This window comes from Callospermophilus lateralis, chromosome 15 (assembly GCF_048772815.1).
Source record: "Callospermophilus lateralis isolate mCalLat2 chromosome 15, mCalLat2.hap1, whole genome shotgun sequence".
Classification (NCBI taxonomy): domain Eukaryota; kingdom Metazoa; phylum Chordata; class Mammalia; order Rodentia; family Sciuridae; genus Callospermophilus; species Callospermophilus lateralis.
The window spans coordinates 42,616,794-42,640,794 of record NC_135319.1 but is presented as its reverse complement, the minus strand read 5'-3'; the positions used below and the strand labels follow the sequence as shown (position 1 = coordinate 42,640,794).

Genomic DNA, 24,001 nt, shown 5'->3' with positions numbered 1-24,001 from the left:
ATCCTTTTCATCAGGCATTCGTTAGGATTAATGAGGTAGCCATTCATAAAAGACCCCTGCGTTTTGAATGAAAGGCTTCTTCAGGAACGCAGAGGACTGTTCTAATGAGCGGTTGGGGCATGCCGTGTGGCCCTCTTGCAATGATGGTAATTATGGGATAATGATGCCCTGTGCCTTCTCCAGGGGTCTCTCCGCTCTGGGCTGCAGCCCAGCACCAGCAGCTGGAGGTGCTGGGGACAGGCGCTGGAGTCCAGCTGCCAGCTGGTGTTGGTGGCAGGCCCTGTGTTGTTCCCCTCTCCACTCTCCAGCCCCTGCCGGGGTCTATGGACCTGCACCCCAGGTAGCACCCCGTTGTTCTGGTGCCAGGGGCCTTCCTCCCTGTGCTCGGGGTAAGACCAGGGCTCCGGGAGATCGTGGAAGGCAGGGGCAGCAGGAAGGTAGAAGCCCCCAGGAGAAAGTCCTGGGCGCCCCCAGGTTGCCTCCTCTCTCCTCTGTCGACGTCTGTCCTCCATCAGTCTGAATTTAGGGTGACCCAGCATCCCTATTTGCCTAGGCCAGAGGAGGGCTTCCCCAGGAGGTGGGACTCTCAGCGCTTAAATTAGGGGAGCCCTGAGCAGGCTACCCTGCTGGTCACCCAACTTGACCCTTTGGTCAGGAATCTTTGCATTTGGATTTTTTCTTTGGTGTCCTCCTGGCAAAATGGCCTTGGACAGTTCGCCTGTCATTTCCTTCCGTGAGGTTAACTCGCAGGTTGGGGGAATTAAATGAGTTACTACATAAGCAGTGCCTGGTGCCTTGTAAATGGTGCTGTTGGCTGTGTTTGAGTCCCGTGGGAGCTTCGAGGTCACAGTGGCCTTGAGGCCTTACTGCTGTTTCCCCTTGGTCAGGAGCACTTCCTCTCCGCACTCTGGAGACGGGGCCCACTTTGTGACTCTTCAGTGGTGTCTGAGGCCAGCAGGTGTCATTCCGCAGTTTTTATCCCTGTCCAGTCAGGTCCCTGGCTTTCTCTCACGAGCTCCTTTTCTGTTTCTCTTGTTGATATGGAACTGGCCGCCCTCGATTTTCCTTGAATTTGCCAGATTGCTTTTTTCCAATGAAAGTTCCTGTCGAGGTGACCAGCACCCCAATAAGGCAGGTTCCTGCCCAGGAGGTGTGAGCCACCTGGGAAAATAAAAAGTCTGAAATAATCAGTGAGAAATACAGACAGAGCCAGAGATCAGATGTAAAAAGAGGAGCGCCTGGCGGGCCTCCCAGTCCTGTTAGGAGCTGGAACTAAACAACCCAAACAGGACCCCATTCCCCAATTTAAGGGGGAGCACATCAAAGGCAGGGATAAGGGCTCAGCGGGAGGAGTAGGAGTCTTGTTTGGTGCTTGCAGTAAACAGGTTGATGGGTGTCACTTGCCAAAACGCCTTTCTCTGGTAGCTGTGTGGCTCCAGCAGGTCATTCCTATCCCTGGAACTGTGCTAGCACCTGAGTGGTGAGCTAGGACAGGGTGCCCCAGGAACCGGGCGTCCCGACACCAGCAGGTTCCTACTGGGAGATCCCGATACCAGGCTTTCATCGCTTTAGTTCACACACACGGTTCACAGATGGCTCCCTGCAAGTTCCTTTTATGGTGGATGTATTTTCTATTTTGGGGGAGGGTACCTGAGATTGAACTCAGGGGCGCTCAACCACTGAGCCCCATCCCCAGCCCTATTTTGCATTTTATTTAGAGACAGGGTCTCACTGAGTTGTTTAGCGCCTCACCATTGCTGAGGCTGGCTTTGAACTTGAGATCCTCCTGCCTCAGCCTCCTGAGCTGCTGGGATTACAGGTGTGCGCCACCGTGCCCGGTGCTATACTTTTCTATTTTAAAAGAAGTTCCCTCTACGTGAACTTGACCAGTGGTTTACATAAATATATAGTTTCAGTCTATTTAAGTAAACAGGACTACAAATAGTAACAAGTTGTTCACATCCTCTGAATTAATCACTCTTGACGTGGTGGTCATTTTCATTTCTGTTGTCTTTCCCAGGCAGGTTTGCTTTTTTACCTAGTTGGAAGTACAGTGTGCATATGATTTTTATAGTTTGCTTTAAGAAATTCTTACACTCCATAATAATTGTGAACTGTCAAACAAAGGAAACAACAGACCTGGGTCAGTGATTCCAGTTTAGAAGTTTTACCAGCCTTTGGGAGAAGGAAATATCAGAACTCTAAATAGAAAATAGTGAGAGCCTGGTGCAAAGGTGTGCACCTGTAATCCCAGAGGCTTGGGAGGCTGAAGCAGTAGATCGCAAGTTCAAAGCCAGCCTCAGAAACTTAGTGAGATCCTAAGCAACTCAGTGAGACCCTGTCTCTGTATGAAATATAAAAAAGGGCTGAGGATGTGGCTCAGTGGTTAAGCATCCCTGGGTTCAATCCCTGGTAATAAAATAAAGAAAGAAAGAAAGATGAAAAATAGAGACACCAGCAGGATGATTAATTAACTATTACATATAATTAGTCTCATTACTGAAATCATTGCAAATTAAAGAAAGGGATGTCATTTTCCTGATTATATTAGCAGAGGTTTTTGGGTTTTTTTCCCTCCCTAATGATCCTATTACTTGTTGAGCAGGTTGTATGTAAATTGGCATAAATATTCTAAGAAGCTGTTTGGCAGTACCTATCAGGCTATATATTTGTTTACTAATTATGTTTTTCCCTTGTGAATATCTTATGTCCTTTTTATATCTTGATCAGTTTTCTTTATTCAATTACTTCGAGCATTTTCAACAATAAAAGGAACTCATATACCCTATTTACAGATCGTTTTTCACCATCTGTTGGTCACTTTTTGGTTTGAAGCGGTCTCACTCTGAGTTTGGAAAGTCATTGTCACATATTTGAGTCTATGTACTTCTGATTATTTTAAAAATATATATTTTTTAGTTATCATTGGGACTTTGTTTTATTTATTGATATGTGGTGCTAAGGATCGAACCCAGTGCCTCACACATGCTAGGCAAGTGCTCTACACTGAGCCACAACCCCAGCCCACTTCTGATTATTTTTGGTTGGATTTTTTAAAATACTTCACGGTGTAACTCTACATTGGATTTCTTTCTTTCTTTCTTTCTTTTCTTTAATACTTTTTAGTTGTTAATGGACCTTTATTTAATTAATTTATTTATATGTGGTGCTGAGAATCGAACCCAGGGCCTCACGAGCACTCTACCACTGAGCTCTACCTAGGATTTCTTTTGATTGTTACACTGAGTTTCTCTTTTTTTTGTTCTCCAAAAACTGTTAAGTGGTTATTCTGACATAGTTTAATGAACCCTTACCTTCCCCAAGTTATTTGTGAGGCTTCCTTTAACATTTTTTCCTTTACATTTTGAGACAGGGTCTTGTTAAGTTGCTTAGAGCCTCACTGAGTTGCTGAGGCTGGCTTTGAACTTGCAATCCTCCTGTCTCAGCCCCTGAGCTGCTGGGATTACAGGTGTGTGCTGTGTCCGGTGCACAGATGCATTTTTAAAAGTATTTTTGTGGCTTTTTCTCTTTTTCTTCATATTGGTTGGTTGTATTTCCCACGATGATCGTCTCTCTGTACTTTATGCTGTTGTTGTCTGAAATTGGATCTTTTAAGACTTTATTGCCAACGTATAGGAGTATTATTGTCTTTCCTGTTTATTTTGATTGGCAGCTTTACTGGGCTCTCTTTAATTCAGGTAGTTTTTCAAGTGACAGTTTTTGCACTTCTGATACGGTCCTGTGGTCACTTCATTGGCGCATCATGACCATCTTGTCTGCTCTAGCAGCTGTGCCTTCTGCTCATTGGCCAGAATGTTCGAGGCTGTCTTCAGGGATACTGGTGATGGACGGCCTCCTTATTTTTATAGGGAAGCTTCTGCCTTCCCTTGCTGTTGCTTCTGGTGTGTGTGATGACACCCGCTGCTCCCACCCAAAAGCACAATAAAAACTCCTTTCTGGCCCTTTGTACGCCTGACACCAAGTGCAAGCGGGTTTATTGTTTGAGAGTGTCCCTCTCTAGAATCCCCAGCCTGCCCCAAACTCTGGGCCTGTGGTGCCGGTCTGCTGCCAGCCCAGCCCTGATCCCTCTTCTGAAGTGTGACCTTTAGAGACGTGCCCTTCCCTGGAAGGACGTGGTGCTCTTTTCTGCCCGCCCCACTTCCAGAGCCGGTGCCTGGCGCTGGACAGCTGCGGGCTGAGGTGCCCTGGACCTGAGGAGGCTTCCCAACGGGTTGTCCAGAGCGGGAGGCCGGGGATCCTCGGCCATTTGAACTGTCGCCCTTTCCCAGCTGTGCCAGCTGTCCTCTTGCCTTCTCACACTGTGTCAGCGAGGTCACTAGCGCCCCTCCTCTGCTCCAACCTGTGGGGCTTCTGGCACCGTGCATTGGCGTCCTCCCAGACCAGAGGGAAAGCAGACGCAAGGTCAAGTTTAGGGGCTGGGGATGTGGCTCAAGCGGTAGCGTGCTTGCCTGGCATGCACGGGGCACTGGGTTCGATCCTCAGCACCACATAGAATAAAATAAAGATGTTGTGTCCACCGAAAACTAAAATATAAATATTAAAAAAAAAAAGATCAAGCTTAGTGCCGTGCAAGGTGAGGGGGTCTCATTTGCATTGAGGCTCAGGGGCTGGAGTAGGCGTGCTGAGGGGGCAGAGAAGGCTCCCGGAGGAGCTGACCTTGAACAGGGACTTGGAGCCAGAGGAGAAGTTCTTGGGGTAGTAGGGTGAGGGCTTCAACTGGGATTTCCACATACTTATTTATTATGGTGTTAGAAGTAGGACCCTTAAAATTGTATTTCATTGCTAGCAATGAGAATATTACTGAATTTTGCATATTTGCTTTGGAATAATCTGCAAAGGCCCAGAGGCCTGGGAGAGTCTGGCATCTTTGGGGGGAAAGTCAAGAATTGCCGAGTGAGAGGGACAGTGCCGTCAGTGAGTGAGGGGTCTGGGGCCCAGGGCTAGGGAGCAACATGGGTGCCCTGGAGGCTTCTGAAAGAGGTGGGGTGAGAGCTGGCCTGGAAGCATAGAGAGGATTTGGATAGAGGGGGAGGGCTGGGAGGAGAGGGACGACATGGCGATGTACCTGCTAGGCACTTTATCATTTGATACATTTACTCTTCCCAGGAGCCTTGCCAGGCAGATGATGATATCCCCATTTTACAGATGAGGAAACAGGGGCTCAGGGAATTGAAGTGACTTGTAGGAACTGGACAGCCTAATTTGTGAGCCTCTATGCTGTTGGGGCCCCCCTACTGCTATATATATAAAAATGTACACATATATGTGTACATATATATATTTATTGGCTTTATTGAGATGTAATTCATGTACTGTATAATTCCTGCCTTTAAAGGGTACCAATTTTAAAAAATATTTTTAGTTGTAGATGAACACAGTAACTTTAATTTACTTATTTATTTTTTTATGTGATCCTGAGGATTGAACCCAGCGCCTCACACATGCTAGGCAAGTGCTCCACCACTCAGCCCCAGCCCCAGCCCCCTAACCTACTTTCTGTCCACAGACTTGCCTGCTCTGCACATCTCGTGTGAATGGAAGCATATAGCATATGGGCTTTGTGATGGACTTCTGGGGCGTGGCATGTTTCCCATGGTCTGGTCACATTACAGCGTGCCTGGTGCTTCATGTCTTCGTTGCTGAATAATATTCCTTAACAAGGCTCCATCCCGTTTTGTTGGTCTGTTCTGCAGTTGATGGTCCTTGGGTTGTTTTCACTTCCAGGCTCCTGTGCATGGTGCTGGTGTGAGCACCTGCGGGTAGTGTGGCCATGTGTCCTCATTTCTCTTGATATGTAGGAGCGTGTTTAACACCAGGGAGCTGCTGGGCTGTCCTGGGGGGCAGCTTCCCTCTTGCGACTTATCCGAGGCTTGCATGCAGCGGGATGGGACTGGAAGGTCAGTCCGCGGAGCCTGTGTGCATTTCTGGTTGTCAAGCAGCTGATGTGAAGTGGTCTAAAGACGCTGCTGAGTCTGATGATTCCAAAGGGACTCGGTCCTTCAGGGTTTGAAGGACGCGGCTATGAATGCCAATTGTCATTGTGCCAGCAGGTTCGGCTTTCAGTGTGTTGCAGCTACTAGGCTGTGTGGTAGAGAAGGTGCGCGGCTAAATCCTGAGGTTCAGTCTGCAAAGGAGGGACAGGTGTGAGTTAATGCTGATGAGGGGACTCCTGGAGAGGGAGGGCGGGGTCTGGAGCCTGTCCCTGAAGAGACAGGCAGGAGGTGCGGAGGCTGGGCAGGAAGATGGGCTTTGGGTCCGTGTGGGTCTGAGGCACGTTCCTGGGCAGCCAGGTGGGTAACTGTCATCTTTCTCCTCTGGCTGCAGACCTGGCCGAGTGCAAGCTGGTTTCCTTCCCCATCGGCATCTACAAGGTCCTGCGGAATGTCTCCGACCAGATCCACCTCATCACCCTGGCTAACAACGAGCTCAAGTCCCTCACCAGCAAGTTCATGACCACGTTCAGTCAGCTCCGAGGTAGGCCGCAGTCAGCCCAGCAGGAGGGCGTGGCCAGCCATCTTCCTTTAGACTGACCCTGTGTGAGTGGTGTCACTAGAGCCAGTCCCCAGTCATGAATCACCCACGAAGTCCTTTCTGGGGAAGGCTTTCGGAGGGGCCTGCGTCCTCCCTGCAGCCTGGAAATCTCCAGGGCGGCTTCTGTGCCTTGCTGGCCAGGTCTCTTGTTGGGAGCAGACCAACGGGACATTTGCTCTGAGGTACAGGAAGCGTTAATCCTCCGTAGGCTCAAACAAGCTCCTTGCTCTCCTGAGCTGCTTCCTGGGTTCAGGAGTGATGAGGGCCAGGCCAGCTGGCACATGTCTCTGAGCATTTTCTCTGAACACGCAGAACAGTTGGCCAGGCACCTAGGCGGGAGATTAGCAGGACGAGCATTGTATTTCTTTTGAAACGGCTCCTCTGAATGGATGAGCAGTGAGCACCAGCTACTGTGGCCCTACTCCCGTCTCTAGACGACAGTCCCTCCATCCTCTGTCACCTGGGTGCTTGTGTGTTGTGAACTGATGGGCGGGAGAAATGCCAGAGGTGGTCCTGGAGTTCCCCATTGAGGGGTACGGAAAGGGTCTGAGACCTGTTGAGAGAAATGAGTAAAACAAAATGCTGGTGCTGCCTCAACCGCTTGAGCAAGCAGGTCTCAGCCAGCTGAGCTGGGCAGCTTCCTGAGGAGGCGTGGGCACGGGGCAGAGCCCAGAAGGGAGAGGGAGGCACCGGTCAGCAGACATGGCTCCACAAGGGGAAGGGGCTTATGCAAGGACTCCAGCAGGAGCCAGGCAGGACCTGGAGAGGCCACTGCCCAGGTGCACACAGAGGGGCCAGGAGGAGGGCTTCGTGTGGGTCCTCACTTCTGAGGGACGCTCATAGAGCTCATTGCTAAAGCACCTGTGACTAGGGCGGGGCGGGCCCTCGGTAAGGCTTGCTGCCCAGAGATGCCCACAGGTGCTGTCGCCTGGCCTGGCCTCCCTTCTTTCTTTTCCTGTAGCTGATGCTTTACACAGGAGAGATGGGGCTGCAGAGCCAGCCAGCTCCCCAAAAAGGTAGTTCACATTCCTGCTGGAATTAGAATCACATGAGGAGCTTTTCTGATAATACAGTCATCTTCTTTCCTCTCTTTTTTGGTACTGAGGATTGAACCCAGGTTCACTTTATCACTGAGCCACATCCTCAGCCCTTTTTATTTTATATTTTGAGACAGGGTCTTGCTTAGTTGCTGAGGCTAGCCTCAAGCTTTTGGTACTCCTGCCTCAGCCTCCTGAGCCACTGGGATTACAGATGTGAGCCACCAAACCTGGCACACTGTTTTCTTGATCAGATGAATCAGAATATCTGTGTGGGCCTGGGCCTGGGCATTCATTAGTACCTGCACCGGCCATTCTGAAGTGGTGTCAATCACAGTTAAGGGTTATAAACACAAATACTAAGAGGTTAGCATTTATTGAGTGACTTGGATTGGGCATGTGGCAATAGGGAAAGGTGGGGACTATGGCAAACTAGTCCATGCTCTATTAACATCAGCCAGGGGCGTCATGAGAGGAAAGGGGCTGGCATTGCCCACACTTCTGCTTATTTAATGAAGCAGGAAATGAGGATTTTATGTGAATTTTCCTAAGTTTTGCCTAAAATGAAATCCAATAAAACATATTTGCAAGCTAGATTCATCCCACAGGCCACCAGCTGAAAGATTCCCTGTACCATATCAGCATGGCCTCTCTCGTCGCACTTCATGGACGGAGAAAGGAGTCAGGGAGGGAAGGGCCTGTCCAGGCCTCAGAGCAGTTGCTCACCTTGTCGGCCAGGCTGCTTTTCTGGGCCACCTGGGTCAGCTCGAGCGTCCTCTAGTGCTGTATCTGCCAAGGCAGGGTCGGGCCTTTGCTCTCCAGAGGAGGACAGAGGGTTGAGAATGGACGGTGGGGTGCCTGGGGCCCAGGAAGAGCTCAGCCAGGCAGCAGCTCCCTGGGCTGGACGAGAGGGCCTCCGTGCTTCCTTCACCCGCCCCTCGAGCACCTGCCACCTTCCACACCTGGGTCTACAGCAGGGGACACAGGACAGTACGCCAGGGTGTCACCCCGAGGGAGCCCAGGTTGGCAGGACGGCTCTGAGGCCCGGGATGCGGGTGGGGACGCAGTGCGGGAGGCCACTGCGGGAAGAGGATCGGTCCCTAAGAGGGCGTGGCTGGGCAGGTGTGGGGCAAGAGCTTTCCAGGGACTCGATGCTGAGGTGGTGGCCCCTGGGATCAGTCCGTGGGGCCAGGCCAGAGCCTGGTCGGCAGGGCCTTGGGAACGCCTCTCAGAGCCCGCTGTGGAGACGTGTCTCCTGACCCGCTTGCCGTCCAGTCTGTGGGAGGGTACGGGCCTCCTTCCTCCTGACGCCCCCCACATCACCAGGATATGAAGGGCGGGCGAGCACCTGCCGATTGGATTCCACACGGTGGGTGGCGGGATGTCCTGGCCAGGGCGGGGATGGAGCCGAGTGCCTTACTTGCTCTCAGCGAGATGGCTCTGGTCTGAGTCTTCGTTGTGATTTCTCTTTGATCAGAAAAACCCTCTTCTTTTATGTGTAAAGAGGAGGCCCTGGGAGGCCACGCCAGCCCCACGGGAGAGAACCATCTGCCTGCTCCCAGGGCTTCACTGGGGACTCTCCTCTGAGAGGTTCATGTCCCCCCACCAGGACTGGGTCATTGTTAAGTGATTCCTTCCCCTTGATGGACCCACCGTAGGGAAGGAAGAAGCAAGACCCAGGAGGCCCCGGGCCCAGACAGGTTGGCTGGAATGGCAGGTGGGCCCTGTGCAGAGTGGCCCCGGGGTGCAGCTGTGGCTCTGCTGTCTTCCTGTCTCCCCACTTCCTTGCTGGTCACTCAGCTCTTTAGAGTGAGTGGTCCTGGGCCTGCCAGGCCGTGAGGATACGAGACAACAGCTGTGGAGGTGAACCGAGACGCCCGAGTGGGAAACGCAGAGGCCTCTTGTTCTGCACTGGGCTCGGCCCCTCTCACCTGTACTTGGCAGAGACGCGAAGGCAGGCAGAGGAGAGGGAAGGCTGTGGGTCTGAGTGGTGGCTGCTGGTGTGGGGGAGGGCAGTGGCTCCCCGGAAGTGGGCCATCCTGAATGTCTGTTGGGGGCCCGTTGGTTCTCTGGTTGGCGCATGGTTGGACGTGGAGACAGAAATCAGGGAGCTGTCAGTCTTTAGTGGAGCCAGGCTGATCCTCACAGGGTCCTCAGTGGCTTGCTGCCTCAGATTCCTCCAGTCTGACTCCTCAGGCCCTTGTCCCTGGGAGGACAGGATACCCAGGCCCTCCCAGCCCCACACTTGGTGTGAGATCCTTGTAACCCCATACCCTTTGGAGATGCTAGAACAGCTAAGAGCTGCCCGCGGTCCCAGAGGGGCCCCTGTTGGCAGGGAGGCAGGAGTGAGGGGCGCAGGACAGTGTGAGGGGCGGAGCTGAGGCCACAGTGGGCGCGGAGGAGGCGAAGTGGGCTCTGTTTGGGGCGAGTGGGGAACCAGAAAGCCTCCCGAGGAAACAGCTGAACACCGGGGTTGACAGATGGGTAGGTGTTTGCCGAATAAATAAGGGGGAGTTTTCAAAGCATCTTTCGGAAGATAAAAGGTATGTTTGGGAAACAGCTGGAAAAAATGGTACCAGATTGAATGTTGCAGACCAGCAGGATACAGGGTTGTCAGGGCCTGGCCCTGGGAGCTGTCCACCTGGGGAACATTCAGGAAGGGTCCTGGAGGGACGGTCGGGGTAGCCAAGAAGCTGAGAGAGACACGAGGACAGGAGGAGCCTGGGCAGCAAGGCACGAGGTCAGGAAGGCTGGGGAGATGGCTGGCCTCAGAGGCCAACCCCAGGCTTTATCCTCCTCCAGATCCTGAGGCCCCTCTGCCCTTCACAGTGTGAGGAGCTGCTGTGGGCACTGCTAGGGCTCTGGCTGGTCCAGGTGGAGACCAGCCCACCCCAGGATCCTGGAGCTGGAGGAAACCCGGCCCAGCAGAGGCCCACGGGTCAGAGCTGGCCCCAGAGGGTGGGGGCCGAGTCACTCTGACCTCTGGCCAGGTGGAGCTGAGATGTTCTCTTGGGCTTGTGGCACCTTCTCTGTGATTCTGTGGCAGTGACGGGCTTCTGGTCCCTTTTCAATGTTTCCTTCGGTGTGTGCTCTTGGAGGCTCCTGGCAGGAGATGCCAGCCAGCCATCAGCATCTGGGTAGGACGCGCAGGATCCTCCCCAGGCTCTGGGCCTGCAGCAGGCGGGCACCCTGCCAGGCCTGTCTGCAGAGGGCCCCTGCTGCTCCCCAGGCAGCCCGCCCGCCTCACCACAGGGCTCTTCCCACAGCGGCTCCTTTGAATGTTGCCAGAGAAAACCGCAATTTTCCTCTTTGCCTCAGCCAGCAGGGCAGGTGGGAGGGCTTCTCTTCCCCTCTGGCGAGCTGCCTGGGTCCGAGGGCTGCAGGTCATTTCTGCTCCAGCCTCGCTCCATGGCCGGTGTCCGGGGTGGGTGTGGGCAGAGGGCATGGAGGAGCTAGTGTGACGCAGCTGGGGTCACTGAGGCAAGGGTGAGTGGGACAGGCGGGTCCTCTCTTCCTTGTGTTGTTCTGTCCAAGCTGCCACTGTCCACACGGGTCAGGAATCTTAGGAGGTGTCAGGGGGCCGAGAGGGGCAGTAGACCGTGGGGAAGTGCTTCTCAGGGGCCTGGAAGGGCATCTTTCCTAGGTTCTGGGAGGGGAGGATAAGGAGCAGGTGTCCCCTGTACAAGATAAGTCTCCAGAGCGGGGAGCGAGGAGTCCTCTTGGGAAAGGCCACAAGGCCATCTCCTCCATCAGTTTTGCCATCCTTTCTCAAGGGGGCCTGGCCCCTGGGGTTACTTAGATGACCTCAGCAGAGGCCCAGCCCTGGCCCCTGCATGCTTCCAGGCCGGGGGTCAGCCCTCCCGGCAGAGTTAGAGGGACCCAAGTCCACGGGCCTCCCCACCTTTAGGATGGAACCCAGAGGTGGGATCACCGAGGTCAGAAGGCACGAGCGCCAGAAGGCTGTGCTGCGGAGAACAGAAGAACCGCTGGGCAGAGGCCGGCCAGCTGCAGAGCCGGAGGAGTACGTTCCGTCCCCCTGGGAGGGAGCTGGCCGCGGCCTGGAGAGGAACTCCTGCCGCACTCGCAGGCCCTGGCAGCCTCGCAGCCCACCCCGCAGGGGCTTCATGCAGTGCACATGGGACCCGCCTGGGACACTGGACATCGTGACTCTGATGCCCCTGTCCTCCAGGGCCCAAGCTCACGTGATCCTGTGTGACCCAGGGTTTTGCAGTCGTCGTCCATCCGATCCCCCCGCTTCCAGCTCTAAGTGCCCGCCTCCCCTGCTGCGCACTGTGGTCTGGATGCCCCTCCCCCCACTGCCCATTCAGTTTTGGACGTCCTTCCCGTCCCTGCCATACCCACCCGCTCCACGGCTTCATCTGTAAAAGTGTGTCCTATGTACTTGTTTATGTTTTGAACAGGCACTAGACGCATTCAGGCCAAGAGCTAAAAAGGACACTCGGGAAAAATAAGGCTCTCTCAGTCCTGTCCCCAGATGTCCAGTTCTCTGTCCAGGCACCCTCCATTACCAGTTCTAGAGATAGCCTCTGCTTCTGTGAGCATTTGCTGTTAGCATTTGTAGCCTGCTACTCTATGGGCAGGCGTCCTTGAAGTCATGTTACAAGTATAAAATTATTCAAATCTTCTTGCTTCTGTCAGGTAGATTCTCTTAGTATCTCTCCTTACATGAGGAAAGAAACTGAAACAGAGAGTGTGAGTAACTTTCCCAAGGTCACACAGCAAGCGAAGATGGTGTTGGGACTATGGCTCCAGACCCAGAGCTCTTTGATAGGCTGGGCATGGGAGTAGGACTGCACTGCTTTATGTCTTGCTTCTTGGACTTGGTGGTATGTGTTAGATGTTGGCTCACGTTGGTACAGCGAGAGCTGCTGTAGTGTTTTCTTGGAGATAGAATGTTCAGTACCTCATTTCGCCCTTGACCCAGTTAAAGGAGTGTTTTCCGGCCTACTGTGGAGCAGAGTGGCTTTCGGGAACTTCTCTCCTGCCTCGTTACCCGCTGACCCTGCGGGCAGTAGTGTCTCTGGGTGAAGTCCTCTTGCACTAAGCACGGGCCGTTTGAAGGACACTTCACTGCCAGACTCCACGTCTGACGCTGGCTTTAGGGGATCCAGGAGGTGGGGGCGTGATTGCTGGGTGACACGGGGTCAGAGCCGAGGGACTGATTGACCCTTGATGGCAGGTGTGTTTGGAGCTGCATTGTCCCTGAGGACTGGCTGGGTGACGACCGCAGGCCAGCCTCGCCGTGCCTAATGGAGTCAGCAGGTGTCCCTGCTCTGTCCAGGTGGACCTCAGCACTCGGAGCCAGCCTGGCATCTGTCCAGGTGAGTAATGCAGAGTAATCAGGGGGCTTGGGGAAGGAGAAGTCAGTCCTGCAGGAATAGGACATGAGGACGTGCCATGACTGGGGCTCAGGCCAGGACACCGTGGCAGTGGGATGGCGTGGGTCCATCCCGAGAGCCCAGTTGGTTCAACTGTGAACCTTGTAAGAAGAGAGGAAGGAAGGAACCTTGGGAGCCCATAATGTGGCCCCAGGAACCTGAGGCCCTTGGCCCTCTCTGCCCAAGAGAAGGGCTGGGAGACCCTGGGCAGGAGGTGGGGTGCCATGACCTCAGAGTAAGGAGCAACACTAGGCCTTGCTATGCCTGTGTTCAGTTGGGAAGCTGGCACAGGAGAAGATCAGGTGACTGAGGCTGTGGGCCTCACTGTTGTTCTTCCTCTGAAGTGGAAACAGCAGAGAAAGTGCCCAGGGCAGGCTACATAGGAGATAAAAAGAAAGTAAATTCATCAGCATCCTCCTTGTTGATCTGACTGACCTCACCAGGTCTCAGTTTCCCTGAGAAGTGGAGTATATTAGTTTGTTTTGTGTTGCTATAACGAAATACCCGAGGCTGACTAATTTATAAAGTAAAGAGGTTCTTTTGACTCAGAATTCTGGTACCTGGAGGATCCAACAGAATGGTGCTGGTGTCCTGATGAGGGCCTGCAGCCCCGTCCCAACATGGCTGAAAAGCAAAAGGAAATGGACCACGTGCAGAAGGAGGCAAATGCGTGGGGTGGTCTCAGTCTGTAATAACTCTCTTGAAGACTGATCCATTCCATAAGACCAGCATCAATCCTTCCTAAGGGCGGTGTCCCCATGATCTCTTTACCTTGCACATGACCTAGCTCTTAAAAGTCCCACCACCTCAGCATCACCACACTAGGGACCAGCCTTCTAGCACAGGAAGCTCCGGGGGCACAGACAAACCACTGTCTAACCCGTAGTGTGGGAAGACACCTCCCTATTCCACCCAGGGTCTTGTGAGGTTGGATTGATGGACACAAGGTGCCGGGCGGAAGGTTCTCGTGATGGTGGTTCCGACGCTGAGATGATGGGGATGCTGTGGGGTTTAGAAGTCTGACCACACTGTCAGCAGGAGGGCCAGCCACAGAGACCTGTCTCCACCCAGGGAATCCGAGATCCCAGGCCAAGCCTTCAGGAGTGGACACCCTGAAACTCAGAGGGAGAAGTGGTCTCTCTGACCCACCTCCAGGCAGACGCGAGGCAGGACCTCGGCTCGAACTCTTCGCCAGGGAAGTGGGCCATCTGGTTGCCAGAAGTTTGGCTAATGCCAAGGGGGTCTTGGGGGATGGCACGAGGAGAAGTGGGCTGCACATGATCTTTGGTGGCAGTGGCAGGATTTGGCCGCAAGCACTGAACCTCCTGCATCTTCGTCCTCTTGTCTGTGAGAGGGTGGGTGACGTTGGCGGGTGGCCTTGCAGAGTGGTCCTGGAGACCAGGGGGCCATGTGTGGGATCGGCGGAGACGGCAGGGGGAAAGCAGCGATGCAGTCTGGGTTCTCACTGGGAGTGCGGTAACTGCAGTGATTGTTGGGGGGCTGGAGAGCAGAGCATGGCAGACCCCAGATTGGCCCGTGAAGGCGGGGCCACCAGAATCACCTTCCTAGGTGGGACAAAAGAAAGTACAGGACACCCACTTAGATGGGAGTTTCAGACGAGCAGGGAATGATTGGTAATGTGAATATGTCCCGCGACGTATTTGGGGTGTCCTTGTACTAAAAATGATAACGCTCAAAGGCTGGGGCGGGCAGCTCTCCTGGAGGTGAAGGCCTGGCCACCTGCCAGGGAAGGACAACAGCCTGTTGTGGGGTTAGCCGTGTGCTGGGCTGGGACCAGTAGGGGGAGCTGGGGAATTCAAGGTCAGTCAGCTTGTTTGTCCCCCGTTTACTTGTTCATTTGTGCAGCACACATCTCCCGAGTGCCCGCTCTGCCTCAGGCCCTGGGCTCGCTATGGAGGGTCCCAGCTGAACCCCCGGCCCAGGTCCTAGATCCGTAGCAGCTTCAGTCTTTCTTCTTGGAGCCAAAGCCTGACATCTTTCCGTACTTTTCCTGAATCCAGCCCAGGAGCCTCCTGGGGCACCATTATCCTCTTTGCTGGACCATGTCAACCCTGCCTGCCCAGCACCCCCACATGGCCGCTGTCCCTCACTGCCCCATTGCTGGTCCTTTGTCCTCTGTCCTCAGTGGGGAGCTGCCTTGCTCTCTCTGGGCGATACTTGCTAACCAGCAGTTCCCTGGTCTCCGTGGTGGAGGGGCAGTGGCGTCACCGATGGTCAGCGTAAGGCAGCTCTAGGGAACAAGGAGCCCCCATGCTCCACCGTACCCAGCTCCTGAGGCCTCTCACGTGGGGGCTCCAGTGAGCCTTCAGGGACACCAGGGGCAGCGACTGTCCCAGGTGAGGGCGACGTGGGTAGCAAGCAGGAACAAAGATCCTTTCGCTTGGCTTCTGTCTAGGGTCTTTGGAGCCAGGCAGAGGGCCACACACACCTGTCCCCCTGCCTCACTCCCTCCCTGAAGCTGGATGTGGACAGCCCAGGAGGCAGACCCATTGGAGCTGCAGGCAGGAAAGCCTCTGTGGCCCCCTGAGACCTTTCGAGGGTGTCGTTGACTTTAACACAGTTATGAGGAAGACCAGACGTGCTCCCCAAGCAGCGGAGGGACACCAGGACCTTCCTAGACTGGCTGCGACCCGGGTTCTCATCTCCAGAGCACTGAACAAAGCCTCTTGGCTCTAAGCTTCCTGATGAGGTGGCCCTGCCTGTCATCCCTGTGCTGATCCGTGGCAGGAAGTTCCTGCCCCAGGCCCTGGGAGGGAAGAGAGGCTCCACCCAGCCTGGATGCTGCCTCAGGTCCTTGTGGTCAGAGCTGTGCTGCTGGACAAGACCACTGAGACCTCCAGAGAGCACCCCTGGGATTCTCCAGAGAGACAGAACCAACGGAGGTCAACCATCGATGGAAACAGACGTCGCGTACACGGGAACATCCACAGTACAGGCCAGGCCCACGGGCAGCTCCCGTAATGCCCTGGGAGTCACCTTCAGGAGGAGATGCTTGGGTTCTGAGTCACTAGGGTTATGATCAGACTCAACCCTGGATCGTCTGATAAAGGCTATCTTTTTGTTTTGTTTTGTTTTCCTTCTTTGTCTCTTGGTGCTGGGGATTGAATCCAAGGGCGCTTTACCACTACATCCCCAGCCCTTTAAATTTTTTTTTTTTTTATTTTGAAGCAAATTCTTGCTAAATTGCTAAACTGGCCTTAAACTTGTGGCCCTCCTGCCTCAGTCTCCTGAGTAGCTGGGATTACCGGCATGCGCCACCCTGATCTTTTTTTTTTTTTTTTTTAATAAGAATTCTGAACATGTCAGAAAATTATAGGTAACAAACTCCCCACTATCCACCAGTTCCCCTGGCCACCTCCTGAGCTGTGGGGTCTGGCCTCTTCTCTTGAGGGGACTGGGCCAGAAGGTTCTGAGACCCCTCAAGCTAATGATGTGGCCACATTTTTCTGCTCACTGCAAACCCCTGCTCCTTAGTGCCTTGGCCCCTGCAGGGGCTTTCCCACACAGCGAGGGTGGCCTTGTGTTTACTAAAGCTTCAAGCAAAGAGCATGTTCTTCTTTTCTGAGCCTAAGCTCAGGCAGTTAGTGATTCGAGTCTAGTAGGTAACTGAGTACTAACCAGATTACTCATTCTCTCAGGAGCCGTATCTACCTGCCTGTCCATCTGTCTTTCTGTTCTGCGTGCTTACTGCTTTACTGTGAGCCAGCCCTTCTGAAAGCCTGTTTTTGTGTCTTAATTCATTTAAACAGCACTACAACCCTGTATCTATTACCATTCTCCTTTTACAGTTGAAGAAACTGAGGCAAAGATAAACGAACAACTCGCCTGCGGCTGCACAGTCAGGAGGTGGCAGAGTCTGATTTTGAACCCCAGGACATCTGGCTCCAGAGCCTGCATGTCACCCCCATGCTGTCCAGCCCCTCTCCGTGAGCCCTGGGAAGAAGGTGCAGGGGGGCCTCTCTCCCTGGGCCTGGGGTCACACCCTCACTTGTGGACATGGGCCTTGTGCCCTGGACATCTGCGAAGCCAGTAGATGAGATCGAGCAGAGCACAGCAGGTTCTGGGGAGGGAGAAGAGAGGGCTAGGGTGTGGGGACATAAGCACGCTGATATTCCCAAATATGGAAATGAAAATAAGCCTGGTCATTCGGGGACTCTGGCTACTGCCCGGTCTGCAGCACTGAACACCTGCAAGCAGAGCTCTATCCTATCTTCAGAAATGCCCTGTGAGCCGGGCACGGTGGCGCTCACCTGGAATCCCAGAGGCTCAAGAGGCTGAGGCAGGAGGATCACGAGTTCAAAGCCAGCCTCAGCAACTTGGCTGAGAAACTTAGTGAGACCCTGTCTCTAAATGAAGTATAAAAAGGGCTGGGGATGGGGCTCAGTGGTTGAGTACCCCTGGGTTCAGTTCCCAGGACCGCCGCCCAGGCCAGGCCAGCCTGGCTCCCTAAATGTCCTGTTTCAGGCTTCGATGGCAGACAGGTTGTGGACAGGGGATTGGAGGTGTCGTGGGCAGCCAAACCACACAGATGGTGGCCACATGTTCCTAGAACATGACAGCTTCAAGAAACACCAACCAGCCAGGAAATCGGAATTTGTTCTCATGGAGAGCCCATTTCAGAGGGAAGCGGTTTCTGAGAGCCTCCGCAGAGCAGCTGCCCCTGCCTGGAATGTGCTCTCCTCACCCCCTTCCACCCGGATCATCTGCCTGGAGCCCAGATGCTGCCTGCAGCAACGGTGTCCAGTGAGAACTGAACAACATTATTTTTAGAGAAAGCAATAACAATTTTTTCTTTTTGTATAAATAAAAAAGAACAAATCAATTTAAGGAAGAATGATGGTATATGTGAGGCAGAAATTTTAGTACTGAAATTCATCGATGTGTTCATTTGTGTGCTCATCAAATATTTATGGAGAGCCCTCTGTGGACTGGGCGGGGGTTGTGTTTTTCTACAACTGGGGCAAAGCCTGGTGTGTGTGTGCAGCCTGAGTTCCCAGGAGGAGGCGGACTGTATCCAAACAGGTCAATATGAGAGGAAGCAGTGGACACTGCTGAGGTCAGTTCTGCAGGGGAAGGGGACAGCAATCAGGGGGAGGGGGTTTAGACAGGGTGACATTTAAGTAAAGACACAGATGATGCGACTTGTCTTTAATCAGTAAAAGCACAACAGATAGCCTTGTATGTAAATGGGTCCTGAGCATTTTAAAAGAGGGAACCTCAAGTTCAAGGCTCTGAGGCAGCAGCCTGCACTGAGTGCTCCAGGAAATGCTGTTGGCGAAGGCACACTTGGGAAACACCAGACCAGATGTTGTGAGGGTCACCTCGACCCCTGGGACCTTCTGATGGTGGCCTGGATGGGGTGCTTTCTGATTGGGGTGGGGTTATCTCAGAACCTGACTTCGGAAGGCAACCTAGGTGATCTGATGGAACTTGAGTTCAGGATGTCCCCAAGGATGGGACGGCAGGAGGCACTCCAGGCCTCCCCTGCCCTATGTTTGCCTCCTGAGGGGAGAAGAGTTATGACTCATCAAACATTTGCTGAGTGACCCCAAGGTACCCTGCAGGAGGCTGGTTGTAGGGACAAGATGAATCAGAGGCACTTCCTGCCTGCCCTCTGTGTGTGTGTGTGTAGGCCCTGGGGAGGAGGCAGGGGTTCTGCTCACTGTGGGGAACCCTCGGAGTGACTCCGCAAGCCAGGCTTTAATCACGGAGCTCCGCGTGAGCACGAGCATAGACGGGATTCTTGTTCCGGGAAAAGTGCCTTAAAAGTCCATAGAAAGCCTTTCCCTTTCTTCTGCTGTCTGTCCTTGGAATGTTGGGGTGTTTTCCATTTGCTGTCTCCTGTTCATTTAAAGCAAGGAAAAATAAAAACTTAGCGTGAGTTTTTGGCATTCGTCTTTGTGTTTTAGAATGCTGGCTTTAAGTGCAATTATCAGAGCATTTAACCAGCATGTAAAATCAAGAAATTATAAGGCTTGTGCTGTGTGGCTCATTTCCAGGGGTGCCTTGAGTGGGCCAGAAGGAGCAACTCGAGCCAAGAGGGGGATCGGGAGTCCCCGCTGCCAGAGGGCAAACCCCAGCAGTGCTGTCCTCAGCTGTTCACGACCCATTTGGGCCTCAGTTTCCTCATCTGAACAAGGGGACTGACACTGACCTCAGGAGGGTGGGAGGAGGAAGAGAGTTGGTGCAGACTCACAAGTGCCCAGCCCCCTTCCCTGCACGCACACTTGTGCTCAGGTCTGACAGTGGCTAGGTGTTTGCTCCTACCAGATGTTAGATTACTGTTCTTTTCCCTGGCCAGGGGTGGTTGGGGAAGTTGAGCCAGGTGTCTCCCCTTCCTAAGTTCCCCCCACCCTAAGCAATAGCGGATGGGCAACTCCAAGGATCTTTAAACCTGGGAATCAGGATCTGCTAGGACCTGGTCTAGTGTGGGTGAGAGGCTCACTCCGTCCAAGACTCATCCTCCAGCGGGTCACCCACCAAGCTTACCGAGGTGCTGCTGACCCTGAGCCCTGGACAGGAGGGGCTACCAGTTGTCACCATGCTCCACCCAGATATAGCACCAGACCTATAGGCCTGACTTAGACCTTCCCTGCTGGGAGTGGTGGGTTGCAAGAGTCACAGAGCAGGGAGGGGAAGGGGGAGACCAGGCAGGTCCTGGGGCCCCAGGGAACAGGGGAGCAGCTGCCAAGGGCCTGTTGCAGGAAGGCAGGCCAGGTCTGAGCTCAGCACCGTGACCCTAGCACTCCTTACAAAATTACGAGGACAAAATGATGGTACACATTTTGTACCATTTCAAGATGGTACACAGGACACCCCACCCTGAGACTTCGTCACCCCTGCTCTGTGACTCCTGCCCAGCAGCCCTACCAGGCAGAGATGAGCATCAGCCCTTGTTCAGATGAGGAAACCGAGGCTGAGTGACGTTCTGCGTGAACGGCTGTAGGTGCGCAGTTGGGGTCTGCACCCAGGCAGTGGGGACTCCTGATCCTCCTCTTGTAGCCCTGCATTATCCTCCCTTTGTGTCACTGACCCTGGTTTTGCCCCTCACCCTGCTCGCCCGCTGCACAGGGTCTCTATGGCCTCCCCAGCCTCTATCTCAGACATTTCCGCTTCAGCCTCCACCTGAGTCCACCTCAGCACTGCCTGGGCCAGGTTCCCAGTGGAGGACTCCCACTGGCCCAGCCCCTCTCCCGCAGGTTGCACTATGGGCTGTTGGCCAGCTTTCGCAGCAGCGCCTCTGGGGCAGGAATACGGCCAAGGCTAATTACCTGTGACTGGGCAGGGAGCAAGGACACATGACATGGAAACACTGACTGCCCTTGGTGGCCCCTGGAGCAAAGAGGGTCTTGATGAGTGGGGTTGCTTAGGGGGGCTTCCCATCCTGACCCGCCCCATCCAGGCCTTGTCTGATGGGAAGCAGCACATCCTGGCTCTTTGTCTAGGCCCAGGCTTCTGCTGAGAGCCTTCGTTCTAAAGCCAGAAGCAGGTGGCTTCCGCTGGAATGATGGCAGGTTCTGGGCAGTGGTGGGAACATCGCTCTTTCCGCAGGGTCAGCAGACGTGGAGTGGGCCAATTAGTGGACTTCCTCTGGGGCCTGAGGCTTCCTTGCTGAGCCTAGGCCACCACCAGGCAGCAGTCACGGCGGTGTCTGGGCAGCTCCCTTCTCACCTCCTCTCCTTTCCCCCACGTAGAGCTCCACCTGGAAGGGAACTTTCTACACCGCCTGCCCACTGAGGTGGGCAGCCTGCAGCACCTCAAGGTCATTGATCTGTCTCGGAATCAGTTTCAAGACTTCCCCGAGCAGCTCACCACCCTGCCCTCGCTGGAGACCATCAATCTGGAGGAGAATGAGATCGTGGGTGAGTGGGCACCATCCTCTGACCTGGAGTTGCCACATTAGGCCCTGCAGGGCACAGGGCTCTGGAGTTGTGCTGTCACAGGCATGAGGGGAAGTGTGGGCTTACTGGTCCAAGACACCTGAGCAAAGAGTAGTGGACCTGGGAGGGTGACCAGTGTGTGGTCCTGCCATCTGCCAGGTGATGACTTGGGCATTGGCTTTCACTGGGAGGTAGATAGCCAGAGCTTCCTACAGTGTGTCCCTGAACCAGCTGGGCCCCTGTGGACCACAGGCTGTCCCTCTCTGAGTCTCTGGATGTCTCCAAGACCCTTCAGCTGGTGCCCTCTGTACGCTTACTCCCTCTGCCTTCCCGCCTTCACAGTGAGCTCCTCCCTGTTGCAAAACAGGGACCACTGGACAGAACAGCCTCCCAGGGTACACCAGGGTCCTCTTTGAGCCCGGCCTCCCAGGGCCCTCACCATCGGGCACCCATGGTGTCTGATGTTGCCTTCTGCAAACAGCAGCCGCGGGGGCTGGGTTCTGTTGAGCAGGGGGAGCGGCCTCCCTCCTCCGGCAGCAATTATACACCTTGCCACCACATCAGGACCTTGCAGAGCTGAGCGTCCTCTCGCCTAGCAGCCTAATCTCCCCAGAGAGAACCAGGTGCCTGCTGGGTCGCAGGGTCTCCTCGCGTCCTCTCCTCCTCGGCCCCTCCTTCACTGCCCTGACCCCTTTCACCCTCCCATTTTGCCTCTAATTTTAATGCCGTTCTCGTGTCATCGGTGTTAATTCTAATCCCCTTCAGTTTTGCTCCTGTTTTCCTAAGTCCTTTTACAGTCATTGTGCCATTTGACAAAAAGCAAAGCCTTTCAAGTGGTCTGGGCCCTCTGGTGGGGATTGGCCTGCACCTCATGCCGGCAGTGAGTGCCCATCTGTCAGGGATGCTGCGGGCAGGGCCAGAGGCCTTGCTGACCTGTGAGGTTCCGGGGCTGTTGCCTGACCTCTAGGAAGCCCTGGGGAGGGACTTGTGGTTCAGTGTTGAGCTCCAAGGCCAGGGTCCCTGAGCAGCCTGTGCCTGGGCCAGCTCACCAGTCACTTGGGCCTCTGCGCAGCAGAAGGAACATGCCCAGAAGTGCTCGCTCCTGAGCTGCCCTGGCCTCTAGGCTCTGGCTGCTGGGCCCTTTGGCCCCTGCACTCTGGCCAGGCCCTCCTTGCCGGGTCCTCCCTCCCATGCCTCTCTGTCACGAAGGCCCTTCCTGAGCCTCTGCCTCCTTCCGCTGCTTATCTCAGTAGGACAGGAACCCAACAAGGGCCTTAGTAGCCATGCCAAGGCCAGACTGAGCAAGTGGCTGGCAGGCAGGAGGGTGGGACGGGACCCGGCCTGGGGCAACCCCACTTCCCACGTCAGCTCTCTGTGCCTTGGTTTCTTCTCATCTTTCCTCTTGAAAGTTAAGACCACCCCCAAGAAGGACAGAGATGAGAAGGGGACTGTCCCTCCAGCAGGGGAGCAGGTGGGGTGGGCATCTGTGCTGCCTGCAGTTCACGAAGTGACTTTCACAAAGTGTGCAGTGGGGTTGGGGGCAGACCTCCTACTGCTTCCCTTCCCAGGACAGAGCAACAGCCCCTCGGCAGAGAGAGGCTGCTTTGGCTCCCTGCCTTCTGCAGTGACAGTAATGACTACTCACAGAAGCGTCTTGTAGGTTACCCACGACACTTGTGCATACTTGGGCATATGCAGGGCGATCACCCCCATTTGACAGATGTAGAAACTGAGGCTCTAAAAGCTTCACCCAGCCTTCATGGCCAAGTGCCTGTGCACACCTGGTCAGGTAATCGAGCCTCCTGCAGCCCAGTCTAGGCCAGCTCTGAGGTCTAGGGAGATGACAGAACAGGGGCAGGGCTGGGGGAGCTGCCCCTGTCCAGCAGATGCTCAGCAGACCCCAGGGAGGCCACTCCATGGCGGGAGGCCACTCCATGGCAGGAGGCCATGGTTGTTTTTCTCGGCCCCCAGAGGGATATGGAGGCAGTCATTGTCCCCTGGTTGGAGTCTCCCCACTGCCCCCCTCCCTGATCCGTTCTGGTTCCTTGGGTGGCTTCTCTCTTCCCACACCAGTAAGAGGGCCGCGCTCCACCCTTCACAGCCCCGTGGACGGGGGCAAGCAGCGCAGGGCAGCTGGGTGGGGGCCTCGAGCCGGGTGGTGAGGACTGTGCCAAGCCCTTTGGACTTTTCCAGGTTGTCCCGATCTCCTGCGGGATCTTGTTGGGATAATCAGCAGCGGCCTGGGCGCCTTCAGTGGCTTCGCTTTTCTGAGTCCTCAGGGCATTGGAAAAATAACACCAGATTTTTATGAGAGAGAACTTTGAGACATATGAGTTGTCGTAAAGCTTTAGAACAGTGAGTAGAGAGGGGGGCTCTGAAGCAAGCCCCAGGTCCATCAGAAGGACTCCACCCGAGGGACCTCCTGAAGGAGCCTCGGGCCTGCCCCGGCACCCCCTGTTCCTGAATAGCTGCTTCTGATCTTCCTCCACCCTTTGGGCCATTTTGGGGGAAGAGGAGGATCAAGGCCTCATTCCCTGGAGGGGACAAGGGCAGGGTCCTCTGTAGGGTGCAAGGAACAGACTTCTCTCGTGTCCTTGGTGTTCAGGGTGGCTGAGTGCCTCACGTCTCTTGTCCTTGTGACACGTGGCTGCCTCTGCTGCTGCCACCCGTGCAGTCAGCCCTCTGGTCTGTATGTGGGACCCTTCTGTGTGTGAGGGTGGTCATGTCCTCTCCTCTCGGGAGCCGCCTGTTCCCCGTTCCCGCGGCAGTGAGCCTCTGGCATACAGCAGGTGCTCAGCGGGTTGGGAGCACGGCGCAGAGCAGGAAGTTGAAAGCCCTGAAGCTCCTCTAAAATAGTGGGGACACAAAAGGGCGGATGATTTCAAGTTTCAGGTTGTGATCCACAAGTGAATTGTAATGTCAGATTAGTGGGTTGAGACCATCAATTTCTAAATGGAGCAGAATAGAAAATGCCAGGGTACATCACACGGAGCATAATAATTACTATTTTGTGCCTTTTAATTTCAGTTTTACTATGTGCATTCACAGGTATGTATTCTGGGTCATGATGAAAAATTGTACTTCTTATTATGGGTCATGCGGAAAAGTATCA

At 54.4% G+C, this 24,001-nt stretch overlaps 1 protein-coding gene across 3 annotated transcripts in view; it reads left to right on the top strand.

Annotated features, from left to right (window-relative positions):
* Lrrc20 (leucine rich repeat containing 20) overlaps positions 1–24,001 on the top strand; it is a 71,844-nt gene that overhangs the window by 26,813 nt on the left and 21,030 nt on the right. For all 3 annotated transcript variants that reach the window (XM_077105352.1, XM_077105351.1, XM_077105353.1), the window contains 2 exons: positions 6,346–6,495; positions 20,704–20,871. In XM_077105352.1, coding sequence (XP_076961467.1) covers positions 6,346–6,495; positions 20,704–20,871 — 318 coding nt within the window. The remainder of the gene's footprint in view (positions 1–6,345; positions 6,496–20,703; positions 20,872–24,001) is intronic.